General features: G+C 39.9%; 1 protein-coding gene across 1 annotated transcript; it reads right to left on the reverse strand.

Moving 5' to 3' along the window:
- Positions 1 to 13,660: 13,660 nt before the first annotated feature.
- On the reverse strand, positions 13,661 to 14,450 carry LOC136825563 (craniofacial development protein 2-like). The gene is made up of 2 exons (XM_067082148.1): positions 14,339 to 14,450; positions 13,661 to 14,133 (listed from the first exon to the last, which is right to left on the reverse strand). Exons 1-2 carry the CDS (start codon positions 14,448 to 14,450, stop codon positions 13,661 to 13,663), a joined length of 585 nt encoding a protein of 194 aa, XP_066938249.1.
- Between the last annotated feature and the right edge of the window lie 1,575 nt (positions 14,451 to 16,025).

Here is a 16,025-nt window from a genome sequence, read left to right on the forward strand (position 1 = left end):
CGTCCGGTCGTTGTCCACCAAACTCAATTACTCGAGTGATCCTGGAGCCATCCACAGTCGAGGTAGCACTAGCCAACCGGGATTCGGGATGGGAGGCGGGTGGGGCAGCCAAAGTGTCGCACATAGCCACTTGACGTGTTTGTGTCATGTCGTGAGTAGCGTTACTTAACGCGAAATACCGAGTAATTTTAGTGTTTCATCATAAGTAAACTTTAAAGTTCACATGGGCAACCCTCCCCCCCACCCCGCACCTTCTTCCGATGGCACAGGTCGCAGGGCACCGATTGTCTGGCAACAAACATCAGTCGTGTTCAAGACACGTCCCACTCGATAAGCCACGACGACCTCCCGTTTGGCAAAAGAAAAAAAAAAGAAAAAGAGAGAGAGAGAGAGAGAGAGAGAGAGAGAGATTCGTACGAGACCTTCAGTCAGTGGTTCCACTTAGGGTAAATACCCTAATTTAGGGTAATCAGACTTCTCTTAGAGTAAAGGAAATTGTGGAGGATGTAGGGTACTGTGGGGTTGCCCAGCAAATGCCCTGTCTGTCTTTCCCACTGTTTCCACGCTGTGGCGACGCGGTGCCGCAGCGCCACGCAGCTCCAGTTGGGCGTCTTGTCTTCCTCCTTCTCCTTCTCCTTCTCCTTCTCCTTCTCCTTCTCTGTCGGATCAGCATTGCAATATTGTATTGGTGCAGCTACGGTGAGAGTTTCATACGGGGCTGCATGCTGGATATATTTTAGGAAAAGTTTTTACATAAATCTCATGGGGCCACACATGAACAACAGTAATTTAGGAAACTGATCCAACAAGGGTTTAGGAGTTATAGCTCCTACGGTTACACTATAGTCGGAATACAAATGCGAATTTTGCCGAGATTTAGCGATACTGGTGCAGCTGAAATTGCAAGTAAAAAAATATACTGGGTAGTTTAGTCAACGGCGTAGCTGGCATTCCATCATTGGGGGCATATACAGTAGTAGGTGTGGCCAAAGAAAGTGACTCAGAACTAAAATAGCAAATCTGTAATGAGGAAATAGACTATTCTCGAATGTATATATCCATGTGAATGAGGGAAAATAATAGTATTAGTCATTGATTAACCTGTATTTGAAATGACAGAGCTCAATTTTCGATTAATTTTCGACTTACCATACGCAAATGTATCAAATACCGTAACGTAAATTTCCTCACAACCTTCTATTCAACACGAGCCTCATTCCTGTGATCAAGCCTTAATTTTCAACTATAGTATAGTAATAATATCCTTGTCATGTAAGTAGTGCATATCACCAACAGCACAAAAGACTGACGAGCCTCCAAACTCTCTTCAAAATTTCAACCTGTGCATTTATTCCCTTTATTCATCTCCTCTCCTGGAAAGTAGCAAATTGCATTGCACGCTGCCTGTTCAAAACTGGAACTGTAATTTCAGTCACTTCATACAGAAGTTGATAGCATTAAGTTGGATCAAAATATCATGAACAAACGCCATTTGTGTTGGAAACCTACAACCATAATTCTGCTTTTGATCACCAGAGGGTTCAAGTTTAGCTTTAAAGAGAATTTCAACGGGGTTGCATCTTACTCAGGGGATCCCCTTGGCGCCCCAATAACGACGTCACTGCCTTTAGTGCAAAGAGAATTTTTTGACAAATAAACCAAACTAGAATAAAAAAAAAAAAAATACGATGTAGCAGAACACACTTCAAAAGTTATACGAGCTCTCTCTCTCTCTCTCTCTCTTGACACATTATTCAGACGATGATTCGCTGAAACTAACTGTGCCTACTTTGAGAAGATCGGGGAGTTTTCTTTAGAATAAAAATGTTTTTTAAGATTCGGTTAGGTTCGGATGTGTCAGGACAGTAACTTCTGTTCAAGCACTTTCCAATAGTGAGTAGGAGAGAGCGCTGATGATTCGGACAGTGGGATGGTCCGGACAGTACAATTTCGGGAAGACGTCAGGGCCCAGGAACCCTCAGCTCCGAGAAATCCGTGAAATCGCGAGACTAAGCCGCAGTGTTGCCAAAGCGCGGAGGGAGAAACGACCAGAAGTGCGGAGAAAGAAGATTCGAGGGGAGTCATCATTGAATGCAGAGCTCTTCAAAGTGAGGAAATTCGTCTGCTAACGATGAAGATTTGAGTTAGGGACAATCAGACGAGGATATGAGTACCTAATTCCCCCTCAAACTGATAATATGAGGAAATATTTCCTCAACGCTTATAGCTGTATTAAGGGATTTCTACAGATTTTTTTTTTCATATGAATGTATACACACAAACTTATCTACAGTACATGATATATACTTACATTCATACATACACATGCATACATATGTAAACATATTCTATATTTAAGATTTCACTGAGTGTACTTTGATGTCTGTATGTTCTTCATTCTTGAAAGCATTTGTTACTGCAGATAAATTTCGTATTAACTTACTGGATATTGAATAATGAATAATTAAAATGCATAAAAGATTTTTATAGAGAAATTGTGTTCCGTTCTTAACATTCATTACGTTTTATGCATTCTTTCGTATTAGAGCTACTAGCAAAAAATAAATAAATAAAATACAATAAAAAAAAATGTTAGGCCGCCTACCCAACTCGGTTTTATGGAAAAATTTATATAGCCTACCTTTTTATTTGGAAACATATACGCACAAGATTGTTGTAAGACAAACATTATTTTGATGTAGGTACTGTGAATGTGATATGTACTGTACATATTCTGTTCGTTTATGGATACATGTCTCTGTAATGGGGAACAAAACTGTATGAACAGGTTTATAGAATAACATGAGTAAAGAACTTTACATGCATAGCATTCATTCATTCGCTTGTTTCTCTCTCTCTCTCTCTCTCTCTCTCTCACACACACAATCATCATGGAGGTTGCACTAGGTTTACGCCGACTAAATCTATGATTGAATGCTTGAAGTCATGGTGATGATATAAAAAGGAAGAGGTGGTGGAGTATGACAATTAATGAAGAGTAATGACGACTTCTTTAAATGGTATCGGATATGTAAATAAAATGTCTGTATAGCTAATACAGTAATTATGTAAATAAATAAAAAACTCATAAAATTGTTTTATTATTTCACTCTTCATGTAGGTAATGCTTCCTGAATTTGAGAGATCAGCTAATTTAGGTCAGGTATACCTCTCACGTTTTCTTTCAAACTAATGAGGAAATACTCGGTGAGGAAACATAGCAACGCTGCTGTAGTCTTCTCCACAACGCAGGATAGGTGAGTCTGGTCAGGAAGTTTAGGTCGTTCAGTAGGCAATAACAAGGGTCGTCTGACCATGCGTAGCACAGTGGAAAAGAAAAATAGCACTGTGTGGAGTAATACTTGCAGTGTGTTTAAGAAAAAGGAAAAAAAAGATAGAGTGCAGAAGAGAGAGTGGTGTAGAGAGTGGTTGCGTAGAAGAGGAGAGTTGGGAAGTCATGTGACTATATTACGTGAACTCCAAGATGGACCTGAGCGTGAATTTATCAAGTACATGAGAATGGATGCAAATAGTTTCTATACACTACTTGCAAAAGTGGAACCGTACATAAGAAAGCAGGATACCAATTTGAGGCAGAGTATAAGTGCAGAAGCTCGTCTGGAAGCAACGCTCAGATTTTTAGCATCTGGGTGCTCATATACATCGCTGCAATATACCACGAGGATATCAAAGCAGAGTTTGTCTCTATACCGGAGACTTGTGAAGCCATATATGCAGTTCTCAAAGATGATTATTTAAAGGTGAGTGTTTGTTTAAAGGTTAATGATAACATCACTTTCACACCAAGTAATCTTATATTTTCTATGCTAATTATGAATAATGCCAAATTGTGTATCCTGACGAACCCTTCCCAAAAAAAGTAATGGTAATTTATATCAACAATAGACAGTAATATAAATGTGAAAAACTCTTTAACCATTGATGTCGACGAAAGACGACCAAGTTTAGCAAGAAAAAGAACATCATAAATTAGTTTTTCTGCATAAGTTTTGGTTTCCTTTCAATTGTCGAAGATCGTTGCAACTACGGTTGCAAAAGCAGTAGCTACAATCATCAGCAGTGTCCTGTGTAGACGACAATTCCCTCAGCTGGGGGATGTTATGCTTCCCGCATAACATCGTCTGCATCGTCACGCATCCTTTTGCCTGACCGATTGGCACTATTCACTGTAGTAGAGGTGTCACTTCTGGCTGAATTGTCCGTATTGTCCGTAGGACACGCAGTAGACACTGACACTGCAGGCGGTGTCATTACAGGTGTTGTTGCTGCAACAGATGTTTCACCAACTCCCATCACACACATATATATATATATCAGGAAATTTTTTTCTTTTGAGAGAGAGAGAGAGAGGGGGGGGGAAGAGAAAAAAGATAAACAAAATAGAAATAGAAAATAGAAAAAGAAGAGGGACAGAAAGATGGACTGCTTGGTTAAGAAAGTATGCAGGTAAAGGTCCTGGAACTGAGTAATTATATTTGCTTAATCTAAAGTTCACTGACATACTGCTTCTACATTTCATTTACAGACACCTACAATCCCAGAGGAACGGATGCGTGTGGCACATGGTTTTCAAACAAGATGGGATTTCCCAAACTGTTTGGGGGCTATTGACGGGAAACATGTGTTGATAAGGCCTCCACCTGATAGTGGTTCGTACTTCTTTAATTACAAAGGAAGCCACAGCATCGTACTCCTTGCCATATGTGATGCAAACTGTGAATTTATATATGTAGACATAGGCACAAATGGTAGAGTATCAGACGGAGGCGTGTGGGACAACTGTGCTCTCAATACTCGTATTGCAAGTCAAACTGCTGGTCTGCCAGGGGATCGAATGGTTACCGGAAGTGAGATGACACTACCATACGTTTTGTGGCAGACGAAGCATTTCCGTTGCGCCAACACATTATGAAACCCTTTCCACATACTAACCAGACTAGAAGGAACGTATTTTCTCATATCGTCTCTCCAGGGCAAGACGTACTATAGAAAATGCATTTGGCATTTTGGCAAACAGATTTCGCGTGTTTATGTCACCTGTTCAACTACCTCCATCAAAAATTGATACCATAGTTTTAGCATGCACATCTCTGCATAACTTCCTCAGGAGAGACCATGTGAGCCACTACACGCCTGAAGGATGTTTAGATGTTGAGGATTTGTCAGTAGGACACATTATTCCTGGAAGCTGGCGACAAACTTATGAATTACCAGGGCTACAGAGGGTGAGCCGGAAGCATATTTCCCAAGTCTGGAAGAGTATAGGGATAGGGAAAAATTAGGACCAATCAGCGTTCAGAGTTCGCTTGAGGCAATGACGTCATTATCTCAGCATTCATTCTTACAGTGTGTACGATAATTATCCGCTAGTAACGTATATAGTCACTAATGATAAACTATAATATATGTATACTATCCGATTTTTTCATTCAAGCATCATTAATTACTTTTATCGTCTAAATAGCTCTTTATTTCTAACAAAATTCAAGTTTAATTAATGATGAAAACCGAGGAAGTATAACACTTTTATATATTCGTATGATTCATTAAACTGCCCTTCTTGAACATGATTCTGATTTGTAAATAAAAATTCATTCATACGGCCTAGAGCTGCTTAGTTAAGAGCAGTCTATCGTTCCTCTCTTTTAGCAATGAATGTCAAGGAAAAGCTGGCAAATTTCGAGAAATTTAAGAATATGCATTCAACCAGTGACAGTAGCGACATAACTGAAGTAAGGACGAATGTAACAACAAAAGAACAGGGTCAAGGAATGGCTGGAAGAGTATGCAAATTTCTCTTAATGCCTTTTTCCCTTATCCTTATCAAGTTACAAGATGGGTCTACCCATAGACAAAGAGGGGAGAGATTGGACAGACACGATAGAGACTTTCATTCATGAAAATCTTTATAACTGTTGAAACAACCTCAAGTAAAATGTGTTAGTATTAGTCAACTTGCAGTGAAGTACACGCCTGGATTTCGAGCTAATAAAATAAAATAATGAATGTTGTAATAAGCTCTTTATTAAAGCCTATTTGACATTAAAGTTATGTAGCCTAATAAATTAGCATGTAGGGTTACTTTCAGTCCATATTACCACAGTTAAGAGTGACAATTTTCCTACTACTAGTACTAGTTCTACAATATACACAGTATCATGAGGCCTAGCCCAGGGCCTGCTGCAGTTGTACTGTACGTGTTAATGAAGTATTATAATGTTATTTACAAATCATCAGTAAGTTCTCAAGCCTCCTTGTATGCAGTGGACTCGGTTGAATTTGATCTGCCATGACGCTTGAAGGTAGTAGGCTGTTCTTCAATTTTACCATTATTATTTTTGCCCTATACAGGAGTAGTTGTCATCCAAGTACATTATGGGGTCTCGGAATGTGGTGGCAGACAAGCTCAGTCAGCCAGAGTCAGGTGATAGGGACAGAATGGCCTCTACACTAGGGCATTGCTGAAAGGCTCTTTGACCTATGGGCTCTTCCTATCATAGACCTGTTCATGACCTGGTACAACAGGAAGTTACTGGTGTTCTGCTCAATTGTGCAGGACCCATGGGGTGCAATGGAGGACATGTTCCAGCACACATGGGACAACTTTCCTCCATGCTGTCTAATTCATCGGATGATCAACAGGGCCATGATCACCCCGAATCTCATGTTGACTTTGGTGGCTCCCAGGTGGCCACATGCCTAGTGGTATGTGTACCTGCTGGCCCTGTTATTCGAGATCCTGAGAGATTCCCCTGTGGCACAACCCTCTGTGCCAGCCACACATTAAGAAGTATCATCAGGCAGTGGAAGCACTGGCACTTCGCACCTGGAGATTATCCAGGGTCTCCTGAAAGCGAGAGGGTTTTCTCAGCACACGCCAAAGGAGATGTCTGGATACCCACAATAATCCTCTACAGCTGTGTACCAGGGAAAATGGGCTGTCTTCTGTGGTTGGTGTCATCAATGGGGTATCTCTCTGGTCAGAGCTCTTCAGCAGGTAGCAGACTTTCTCATCTTCCTTCACCATGAGAAGTTTCTCTCAGTTTCGGCCATTAATGGCTAAAGAGCTGCTCTTTGCCAAGTCCTTCGGTTTAAGGGGTAGATCTCTCATCCTTGTGGGAGATCTCCATGTTTCTGAAAAGCTTCAAACAGCCTTGCCCACCCAGGAAGCTTAGGCCCCCCAAGTGGGATGTGACTCTTGTATTGAGGAGCCTGACTTATGTGCCATACAAACTGTTGAGAGTCATCAGACAAGGATCTGTCCTTCAAGACTGTTTCCTTGCTTGTCCTGGTATCGGCGAAGAGAGTACGTGAGCCTCATGGCCATTCCTTCGATGTTAAGCACTTGAGGGGATGGGGATCTGTTACGCTCGAGTTTGTCCCAGAATTTGTAATGACGACTCTGAATCCAACAGTCCCTGACATGTGATTTGAGTACTTCTCGATCCCTTCCTTGAGGACTTTGTAGGTAATGATTGAGACAAGATGCTACTTTGTCCAGTTAGGGTGCTGCGGTAATACCCTAAGAGAACTAGGAAGCTCAGACCTGAGTGTTGACGCCTCTTCATTAGCACCAGCTCGACCAAGAAAGATGGGTCCAAGAACACGATCTCTTGCTGGCTCTGTCAGACGGTCAAGGGGCATACTCTTCTTCTGATGAGGTAGACAGGAGTGTGGTCCAGGAGACAGCTCATGAGGTTAAGGGCATCATCCTGTCCCCTGCATTCTGGAAGAGCCTGTCGGTTCAGCAGATGTTACAAGCAGGGATGTGGTTCACCAGACCACATTCACTTTGCTCTACCTAAGGGATGTTGCCCAGAAGCCCTTGGACACGTTTTCCTTCCTTGGGTCCTGTGGAGGCTGCCCAACAAGTTGTGTAGCTCATCTGGCTTCACTAAGGGGGACATTATTATTATTATTATTACTAAAATAGTTTAACCAGATAATTAGACTGACTATCAGCGCTCATAGGGTTGGCCCAAAGGATTAGGATGAAACACCAGGTCTAGGCCAGACGACAAGCACTGGCACCAAATAGATCATTTGGAGTGGTGAAGAATGAATTAATGAAAATGAAATTAAAAAATAAACAAGTAAAAAATGCACTGATGTTTCTTTGGCGCAATCGAGTTTTCTGTACAGCGTATAATGCTGTGTGAAACTCTCACCCAAGGCCCATGAAATACCCACGGCCCAGTGGTGGCCTGTGCTGTTGGCACCTATAGCATTGGCAGACGCACGATCATGGCTAAGCTTAACCTTAAATAAAATAACAACTTCTGAGACTAGAGGGCTGCAATTTGGTATGTTTGATAATTGGAGGGTGGATGATCGCCATAGCAACTTGCAGCCCTCTAGCCTCCTCAGTAGCTCTTAAGATCTTAGGGCGGACAGAAAAAGTGAGGACAGACAGACAAAGCCATCTAAAACTGCACAAAGCCATAAGCTTTTACTCTGGAATACACACACACATTAAATACATTTACTCGTCCTTCCATAGATACACACATACACACACAAGAGTATTAAAATGCAGAATAAGTAACATTTCTAAATTTCGTTTTTTTAAATTGATTAAATGCCCTAAGGGCTTTTGTATTTTCATGATTTACTTATTTATTTTTATATTGTATAAGTTAAATTACAGTTCTTCATTAATATTAAAACCTGAATGACTGAAAAGTAGAAGATTGGACAAAACTTTCCTCATCGATTTACTTCCAAAGTTGATATCACTGTTGTTTATATTTTGGACAGTCACACAACACATTTTTTACTGTTAACAACACTGCATTCTGGGCGTTCGAGAGGAGGGCCATGTGGACTGTTCATTAAGTCCATGTGTCAAACGAGTATGGCCTATTCAAAGACGCTTCAGAATTACTTGTGTGTCTCTCCCTCTGATATGATGAACTACATTTCCCAAAACAGGATTTTATCCATTTCAATTCATTATTTATCGGTTCCTCATTCCATATTTTTTGCCATTTATCTACAATGAATGTTTTTATATATCTTATATAGTCACTAATAGGGATGTTTACATTTGCTCTTGTCATGTGGACTGCTCTTGTCATGTAAATAATGTTAAAGCTTTCACATATAAGGTAATTAAGACATGTTATTTAACATAGATACTACATCAGGCAGGTGAACATTATGCCTAGTGAATGTAGCCTTTTTGCTGACTTGTTAAATTTGATTAGAAATCACCTGCAGTTATTAAAATAACAACATTAGAAATGCATTAGGAAAATAATATATATTTCTTTTTTTTTTAGCTATGCATTCTTTGAGATATTCTGGCAAGTGGAAAATGTAAAGCAGTGCCTACATGTTAGCGAGTCAGTGCTGACGAAGGCCCGTCGTCAGTCTCGCTTCCCATGGAGACAAAGGGTATCGTTCCCTGGGTGATGTTCTGGCCATGTCGGAATGTTCCGATAACCGGAAGTCGTCAAGTTCCAGTAGAGCGTTCCTTTGCAAGTTCGCTCTCATGGGCGTGTCATAAGTAGTGTGAATTTTCCATTTTCAATACAAGCTAGATATTTGGGACCTGATTCCCTTGCGAAAAGATCCGCTTTGCTGAAAGACTTTGTGTACTGCCTATGAGGTGAGCAGAGACTTCATTTTGCAAAAACCCAAATGGGTTTTGATAACTTTGTTTAACGTGTTCTATTCTTTGCACTGTTACCATGCTTTGAATATCTTTTTCCCCATTTATTTTTATTTTCCATGTCTTTTTTATTTTTATTGATTTTTCTGAATTTTGATTTTGCCATGTTTTATTATGTGCATTTCTTTTGGGGTTGGTAACGTGGGAGATATCCCACATTTATTTTTTCTCTGTGCCTGTTTTTGAAAAGCTTTGTTTTTCCCCTTGTTTCCTCAGATGTGTTGAATTAGAGGTCAAGTAAATGGAGGGGAATGTGACTTATAATGCCTTCAGTCGAGTTGGACTGATTTTGACTCTGATGTTGTAGAGACTCATTTGGTGAAAGTTGATAGCACTATGCTATATCTTATTTGGTTATTTTTGGGTAAACTGTCATGCTTATATATATATATATATATATATATATATATATATATATATATATACATATATATATATATATATATATATATATATATATATATATATATATATATATATATATATATATATATATATATATATATATATATTGTTACCTCTTTGAGAAACAATGCTTCCAAGTGGCGTGGAGCAGGATGTTATTTAGGTTCTTTGCTATTTCATTTTCTCATTAAGAGGACAAATTAAAAAAATTGCCACTAACAAAATTATGGTTTCAGCACTTCACTTCGCTTATTCTATAATCACCAACACCTTGCTCTATTGTTCATAAAGACCAACAAAAACTCGAGAAGTCACTTTAAACAATATAATTTTAAGTTTTTAACAATTTAAACAACGTATGATAGTACAAACAAAATTAATTAACTTATGAAAAGAAACAAATCAATAACTTGCAATTCACATATCACATTAATAATGCAAAATAAATAACTTCACTTTTAGTACACAAGTAAAATACGATATAAATCCAGTGAGAAATCAGATGACAACTGTTCTGCTTGTCGGTAGAAAATATACTCCTCTCAAAAACAAGTAAAATACAACAAGAGGTAAACATTACAGAGAAAAACCAAGGAGCGCCAAGAGCGGAATACAAAACAAAGTGGATGGCGCACTCAGAGAAAAACAAGGAGCGCCAAGAGCAGAATACGAAACTAAGTAGATGGCGCACTAAAAATATTACAGTATTATAAAGATTACACTAATGAATGTATTTTATAATATATATACAAAGTTAGGTGACGGCATGTCACAGTTCCCCCGCCTAAGAGAGGCCCACTGCGCTGGTGCCGTCATAACATGTCTCGGTAGTGGGTGGAGGTAGACGAGATAGGGAGTCTGCGATGAGATTATGGCTTCCTCCAATGGATTGAAGATGTAGGTTGAATTGAGATAACAGGTACGACCAACGGAGAAGTTTGTGGTTCTTCAGACGTGCTCTATCCAGGAATAGTAGCGGTTTATGGTCAGTGTATACAATGACACGTTTATGCCCTTCCAAGTATGGTTGGAAGTGCATTAGAGCAGAGATGATAGCAAACAGCTCTTTCTCCACAGTTGCCCAATGGGTCTGGGCACCTTTGAAAAATCCTGAGTGATATGCGACCGGAAGGAGATGGTGTAGAGGTGGAGGAGTATCTTGAGCATAGTTGGAGTATGACTGCATCAATACAGCTCCATAACCGGTATTGCTGGCGTCGACTTGCACGTAGAATTCCTTGTCAAAATCTGGTGCCTTTAAAATGGGATTGGATATTAGCATAAGTTTGAGCTGTTGAAAAATATGTTCATGCTCCTTTGTCCAGTTGAAAGAAACCTTTGTTGAAGTTAAATTATATAATGGAGCTGTAATTACTGAAAAGTTTTTCAAAAATCTAGAATAGTAGGAGACCATTCCTAAGAAAGTTTTAAGCTGCTTTTTATTTGATGGAGCTGGAAATTTCTTAACACTTTCAATGTTAGCCTCCTTGGGAGAGACCTGACCACTTCCCACACAATGCCCCAAATATACCACTTTGGCCTTCCCGAATGAGCTTTTGGCCAAATTTATCAAAGGAGAGAGAGAGAGAGAGAGAGAGAGAGAGAGAGAGAGAGAGAGAGAGAGAGAGAGAAGCACACTGACGCCTCGAGTGAAGGAACTGGAGTGAACGAACGAAAGCATCTGGCATAACATCAAAGAAAAACCCACAAACGTTGTAGGAAATGATCTTCATGACAGTCATCCATTTTATAACGATTTTTCTCGATTTGTTTTCGTTTTGAGTTTTCTGTAAAAGAAAACAACTATTGTGGAGATGGCTATTTGTCTGTCCGTCCGGTCTTTTTCGGTCCGCCCTCAGATCTTAACAACTACTGAGGAGGCTAGAGGGCTGCAAATGGGTATGTTGATCATCCACCCTCCAATCATCAAACATACCAAATTCCAGCCCTCTGGTCTCCTCAGTAGTTTTTATTTTATTTAAGATTAAGGTTAGCCTTGATCGTGCATCTGGCAACACTATAGGTGCCAACAACACAGGCCACCACCAGGCCGTGGGTGAAAGTTTCATGGGCCGCGGCTGAGTTTCGTCGGCTGTGGCTAAGAGTTTCATACAGCATTATACGCTGTACAGAAAACTCGTCTGCGCCGAAGAAACTTCAGCGCATTTTTTACTTGTTTTTTTCACTATTTAGTAATAAATTTAGTATATTACCTGGCAACAAGGACAGACGACCCTCGCACTCTCTCAGCCTCTGGTTGCACCTTTCTTTCAAGTCTTTCCTCTCTCGTTTTGGGTGTCTTGAATGTTCTTTTGCGAAAACATATCCCCTCCCCTCTATGTGGGACCACCTTGACGTTTAGTCAGTGTCCAGGTCTCACAACCTGTTTTAACTTCAAAACATTCTGTCTTTTTCCTTCCCACCTGGACACAACTCTTACTATTCCTGTAGCATACTTTTACCACATTTATAAGCTTTTCTGGTATACCGAATTCCTTCATAACATTCCCCATTGATGGTCTATGGGTGCTATCATACGTTTGTTTAAAGTCTACAAAAACCTGCCACACATCTCTATTATACTCCCAGTGTTTTTCCATTAGCTGTCTAATAGTAAAAATCTGGTCAATTGTTGATCTTCCTTTCCTGAATCCACACTGATATTCGCCCAATACTCTCTCTATGTAGGGTTCTAATGTATCTTTTATAATTTTGGCTAGTACCTTATAGCAGGTTGGCAGAAGTGTAATCCCTCTATAATTGGCACAGTCTAACTTATCTCCCTTTATATGTACCAGGATAATGTTGCCTGTTTCCCATATTGCTGGCTTCTCTTCTGTTCTCCAGATCATTATTTTATTGGAAGCTCAAAGATCTTTGAGTGTAACATCTCGCCGCCATTCTTAAGGAGCTCTGCTGGTATGTTATCTAAACCAGGTGCCTTATTATTCTTCAGGCTATTGATTGCTTTCTTCACATCTATCAGCGTTGGTTCCTCCACTCTCAAGTCTGGTGCCTGCATATGTCTCCCTTCAGTAGGATTTACTGGGTCATCTCTATTTAACAGCTCAAAGAAATAGTTCTTCCACATCTCCAGTACTTTGTTCATTGGCATCTTTCACTATTTTGCTTCTTGCTTGGTATCCATTCTTTATTTTCCTGATACACCTACTGTATAGCCTTCCCTTATCCTACCATTTCTCATGTTTCTGTCCATGTCCTCCAGTTCCTTATTTAATGCACCTCTCTTCTTTCTTCTGTTTATTGTCGTCACTGCCCTTCTTTTCTCCCTGAAATTCTCTCCTAGTGCCTGACTATTCCTGTTCTGCAAGAATTCTATTCTTGTTTGTTTCCTTTCATCCGCCATTCTTCTGTAGTCATCATCAAACCAATGTTCGTTACGTGTGCTCTCCATGTACCTGACGATTTCCTCAGCTGTTTTTTTAACAAGTTGTTCTGTCTCCACATTTTCCCTGGAGTCCTATTTCTCCATCTTCATTTAGCAGTTGTAAAGCATCAAATCTGTTTCTAATTTCTATTTGGTATTCCATCCTACATGTGTCATCTTTTGAGCTCATCAGTGTCAAATTTTTCTTTCCTTTCATTCCTACTGTTCCTTTTCATATTCAACTTGATCTTGACTCTGGCAATCACTAAGTTATGGTCTGAATCACATTCAGCTCCTCTGAAATTATGTACATCCATCAATGAACCTCTGAATTTGTGATCCATTTGATTTCTTGTAATTCCTTCAGGTGAATTCCACATGTGCTTGTGAATTTCTTGATGGGGAAATATTGTGCCACCTACAACCATCCCATTGGAGTTGGCAAATGAAGTAAGCCTTATTCCATTCTCACTACTAACTTCATGGGCACCATGTCTTCCAGTTGCTGGGCCCAGTGCATCTACTTCATGTCCAGTCTTAGCATTAAAGTCATCCAATACTACTGTTACATCATGCTTTGGTGTTTGTACTGCAGCCTCCTGGAGTTTTTCGTAAAAATCACCTTTCTCGTCATCATCACTCTCTTCTGTGGGGGAATGTGCTGGTATTACTGATAGTTTAAACCATTTACTCTGTACTCTGATTTTTGCTAATCTTTCACTTACTGGCGTAAAGCTTTCAACCACTCTATACACTTTATCTGTCAGACAAAAGCCCAGTCACGCCACCCCTGTGGATAACGTCATCTCTGGCACTATATAAGGCTGTATAAACATCTATCTTACACTCACCATTTCCAGTCCATCTTGTCTCCTGCAGAGCAGTTATATCTAACTGATGCTTCTTGACTTCACTGATGAGTGTTTGAGCACATCCTGCTCTGTATATATAGACTAAGCACATGCTAAGTGCCTACTTTCAGTGGTGTTTCCATTTTCTTAGTCCATTTCTCACATTGTCGTCAACACAGGATCCGTCCGTATTAGGTCTGCTGTAAGTTTCTGTAATAATATGCTTTTTACAAGGCAGGGGCGTTAACCTTACGCTCAACCCTCCTCGTTTACCCGGGCTTGGGACTGGCATGTTAGGTAATACTCCCGTGGCAGAGTTCTGGTTTGAGTCCAAGGGTCTCATATGTTTTATATACTTCTTCGGACTAATTTTGTGGAATTTTCCACTGTTTGTAAAATTTATTGGACCTAATAAATAGGAAAAGATATCATAGCTGGAAATGGGTTTACATCCGAAGCTAAATAGTGAGAACTGTGGTAGGATCATCAACTATATACCTGATAATGTTTAGACCTGAGAGATATCAGATTGATATTTCAAGGGTGGAACTATTCTTTAGGGCTGGGCCACGGATTCCAGGGGGTTCTGGTTCTGGGGATAGGACTCTCGGCATTCTATCCGGTTTGCCCATAATATGATTAGGGTGGGGATGATTATATTCTTGTAATACTCTCAGTCCTAGTAAGCAGGTTTGGCTTACACTTGGGCCACTGTAGTCATGTCGTGTCATCCCCTGTGGGGTAGGGTAGGGAGCAGACATTTGCGAGTGAGTTCTCACTTGTGCCATTGGTGGACGAATAAACTCCATGAAAGGCCGATGACGTCTTTTTAAGGCTTTCGGGCTTATTTTTTTTTTTTGTATATACAGTATACTTTTAATCTTTATGATAAGTAAAAATAAAGATTCAAGTACCCCTGGGCCCTTTGATGGTACTGACTCAGCACAGCTGACGACCGCTGAAACCTCCTCTGACATCCTTTGTCTAGAAAAATCTAACCCTATGCTCCAGTACAGAGCAAGCCAAGGAAAATTAAATATCATTTTGACCTAACCTTGACTCACTTCGACTCCCTCTTTGGGAGTTTCAGAGTAAAAGCATGTTTATTATACAGTTTTTTCTTTCAAACTTCATTTTCATTTATTACCATCATGCGTATGACCTATTTGGTCCCAGTTCTAGGCCTATGGCCTAGGCCTGGTATTTCATCCTAATCCTTCGGGCCAGCCCTATGAGTGCAGTGGTTTGGTTAAATTATTTTAATAATAATAATGGGAGTGGCAGTTGGTCAAGGTTTCTAACCTTGGAAACAGAATGGAAAATTTCAGCCCTAAAGTTAGAAACTACCTATTAAACTGACATTCAGTGGAGAAATGTCGTTTAGGCAGATAAGAGAAAAGACGTGGCTTTTAGAAGCTACAACAAGAGTCAGTCTGAGGAGTATACGTCTATAACAACAATAGATATAAATATAAAAAAAAACATGATACTATGAATAGCATTCAGGGTACCATTGTGCTTCCTGAGAACAGTGACGAACCAATCGAAAAGAATATTCTCTTGGACTCTCTTCAAAATAGATATCCCAGAGTCCAAGATTGCGAGGTATATAATATACCGAGTAGGCAAAAATATGCAAATGTTAAAATTGCAAAAATGAAATTTGAGAGTCAAGTTCTACCTCAAA

Source organism: Macrobrachium rosenbergii, chromosome 38 (assembly GCF_040412425.1).
Source record: "Macrobrachium rosenbergii isolate ZJJX-2024 chromosome 38, ASM4041242v1, whole genome shotgun sequence".
Classification (NCBI taxonomy): Eukaryota; Metazoa; Arthropoda; class Malacostraca; order Decapoda; family Palaemonidae; genus Macrobrachium; species Macrobrachium rosenbergii.

Excerpts from the sequence above, each read along its gene's own strand:
- LOC136825563 (XM_067082148.1), bottom strand. The coding sequence starts at position 14,450 with ATGTGCTTAGTCTATATATACAGAGCAGGATGTGCTCAAACACTCATC. Across the intron at positions 14,134-14,338 it reads GACAAGATGGACTGGAAATG|AAGAGAGTGATGATGACGAG; the intron begins GTGAGTGTAAGA and ends ATTCCCCCACAG.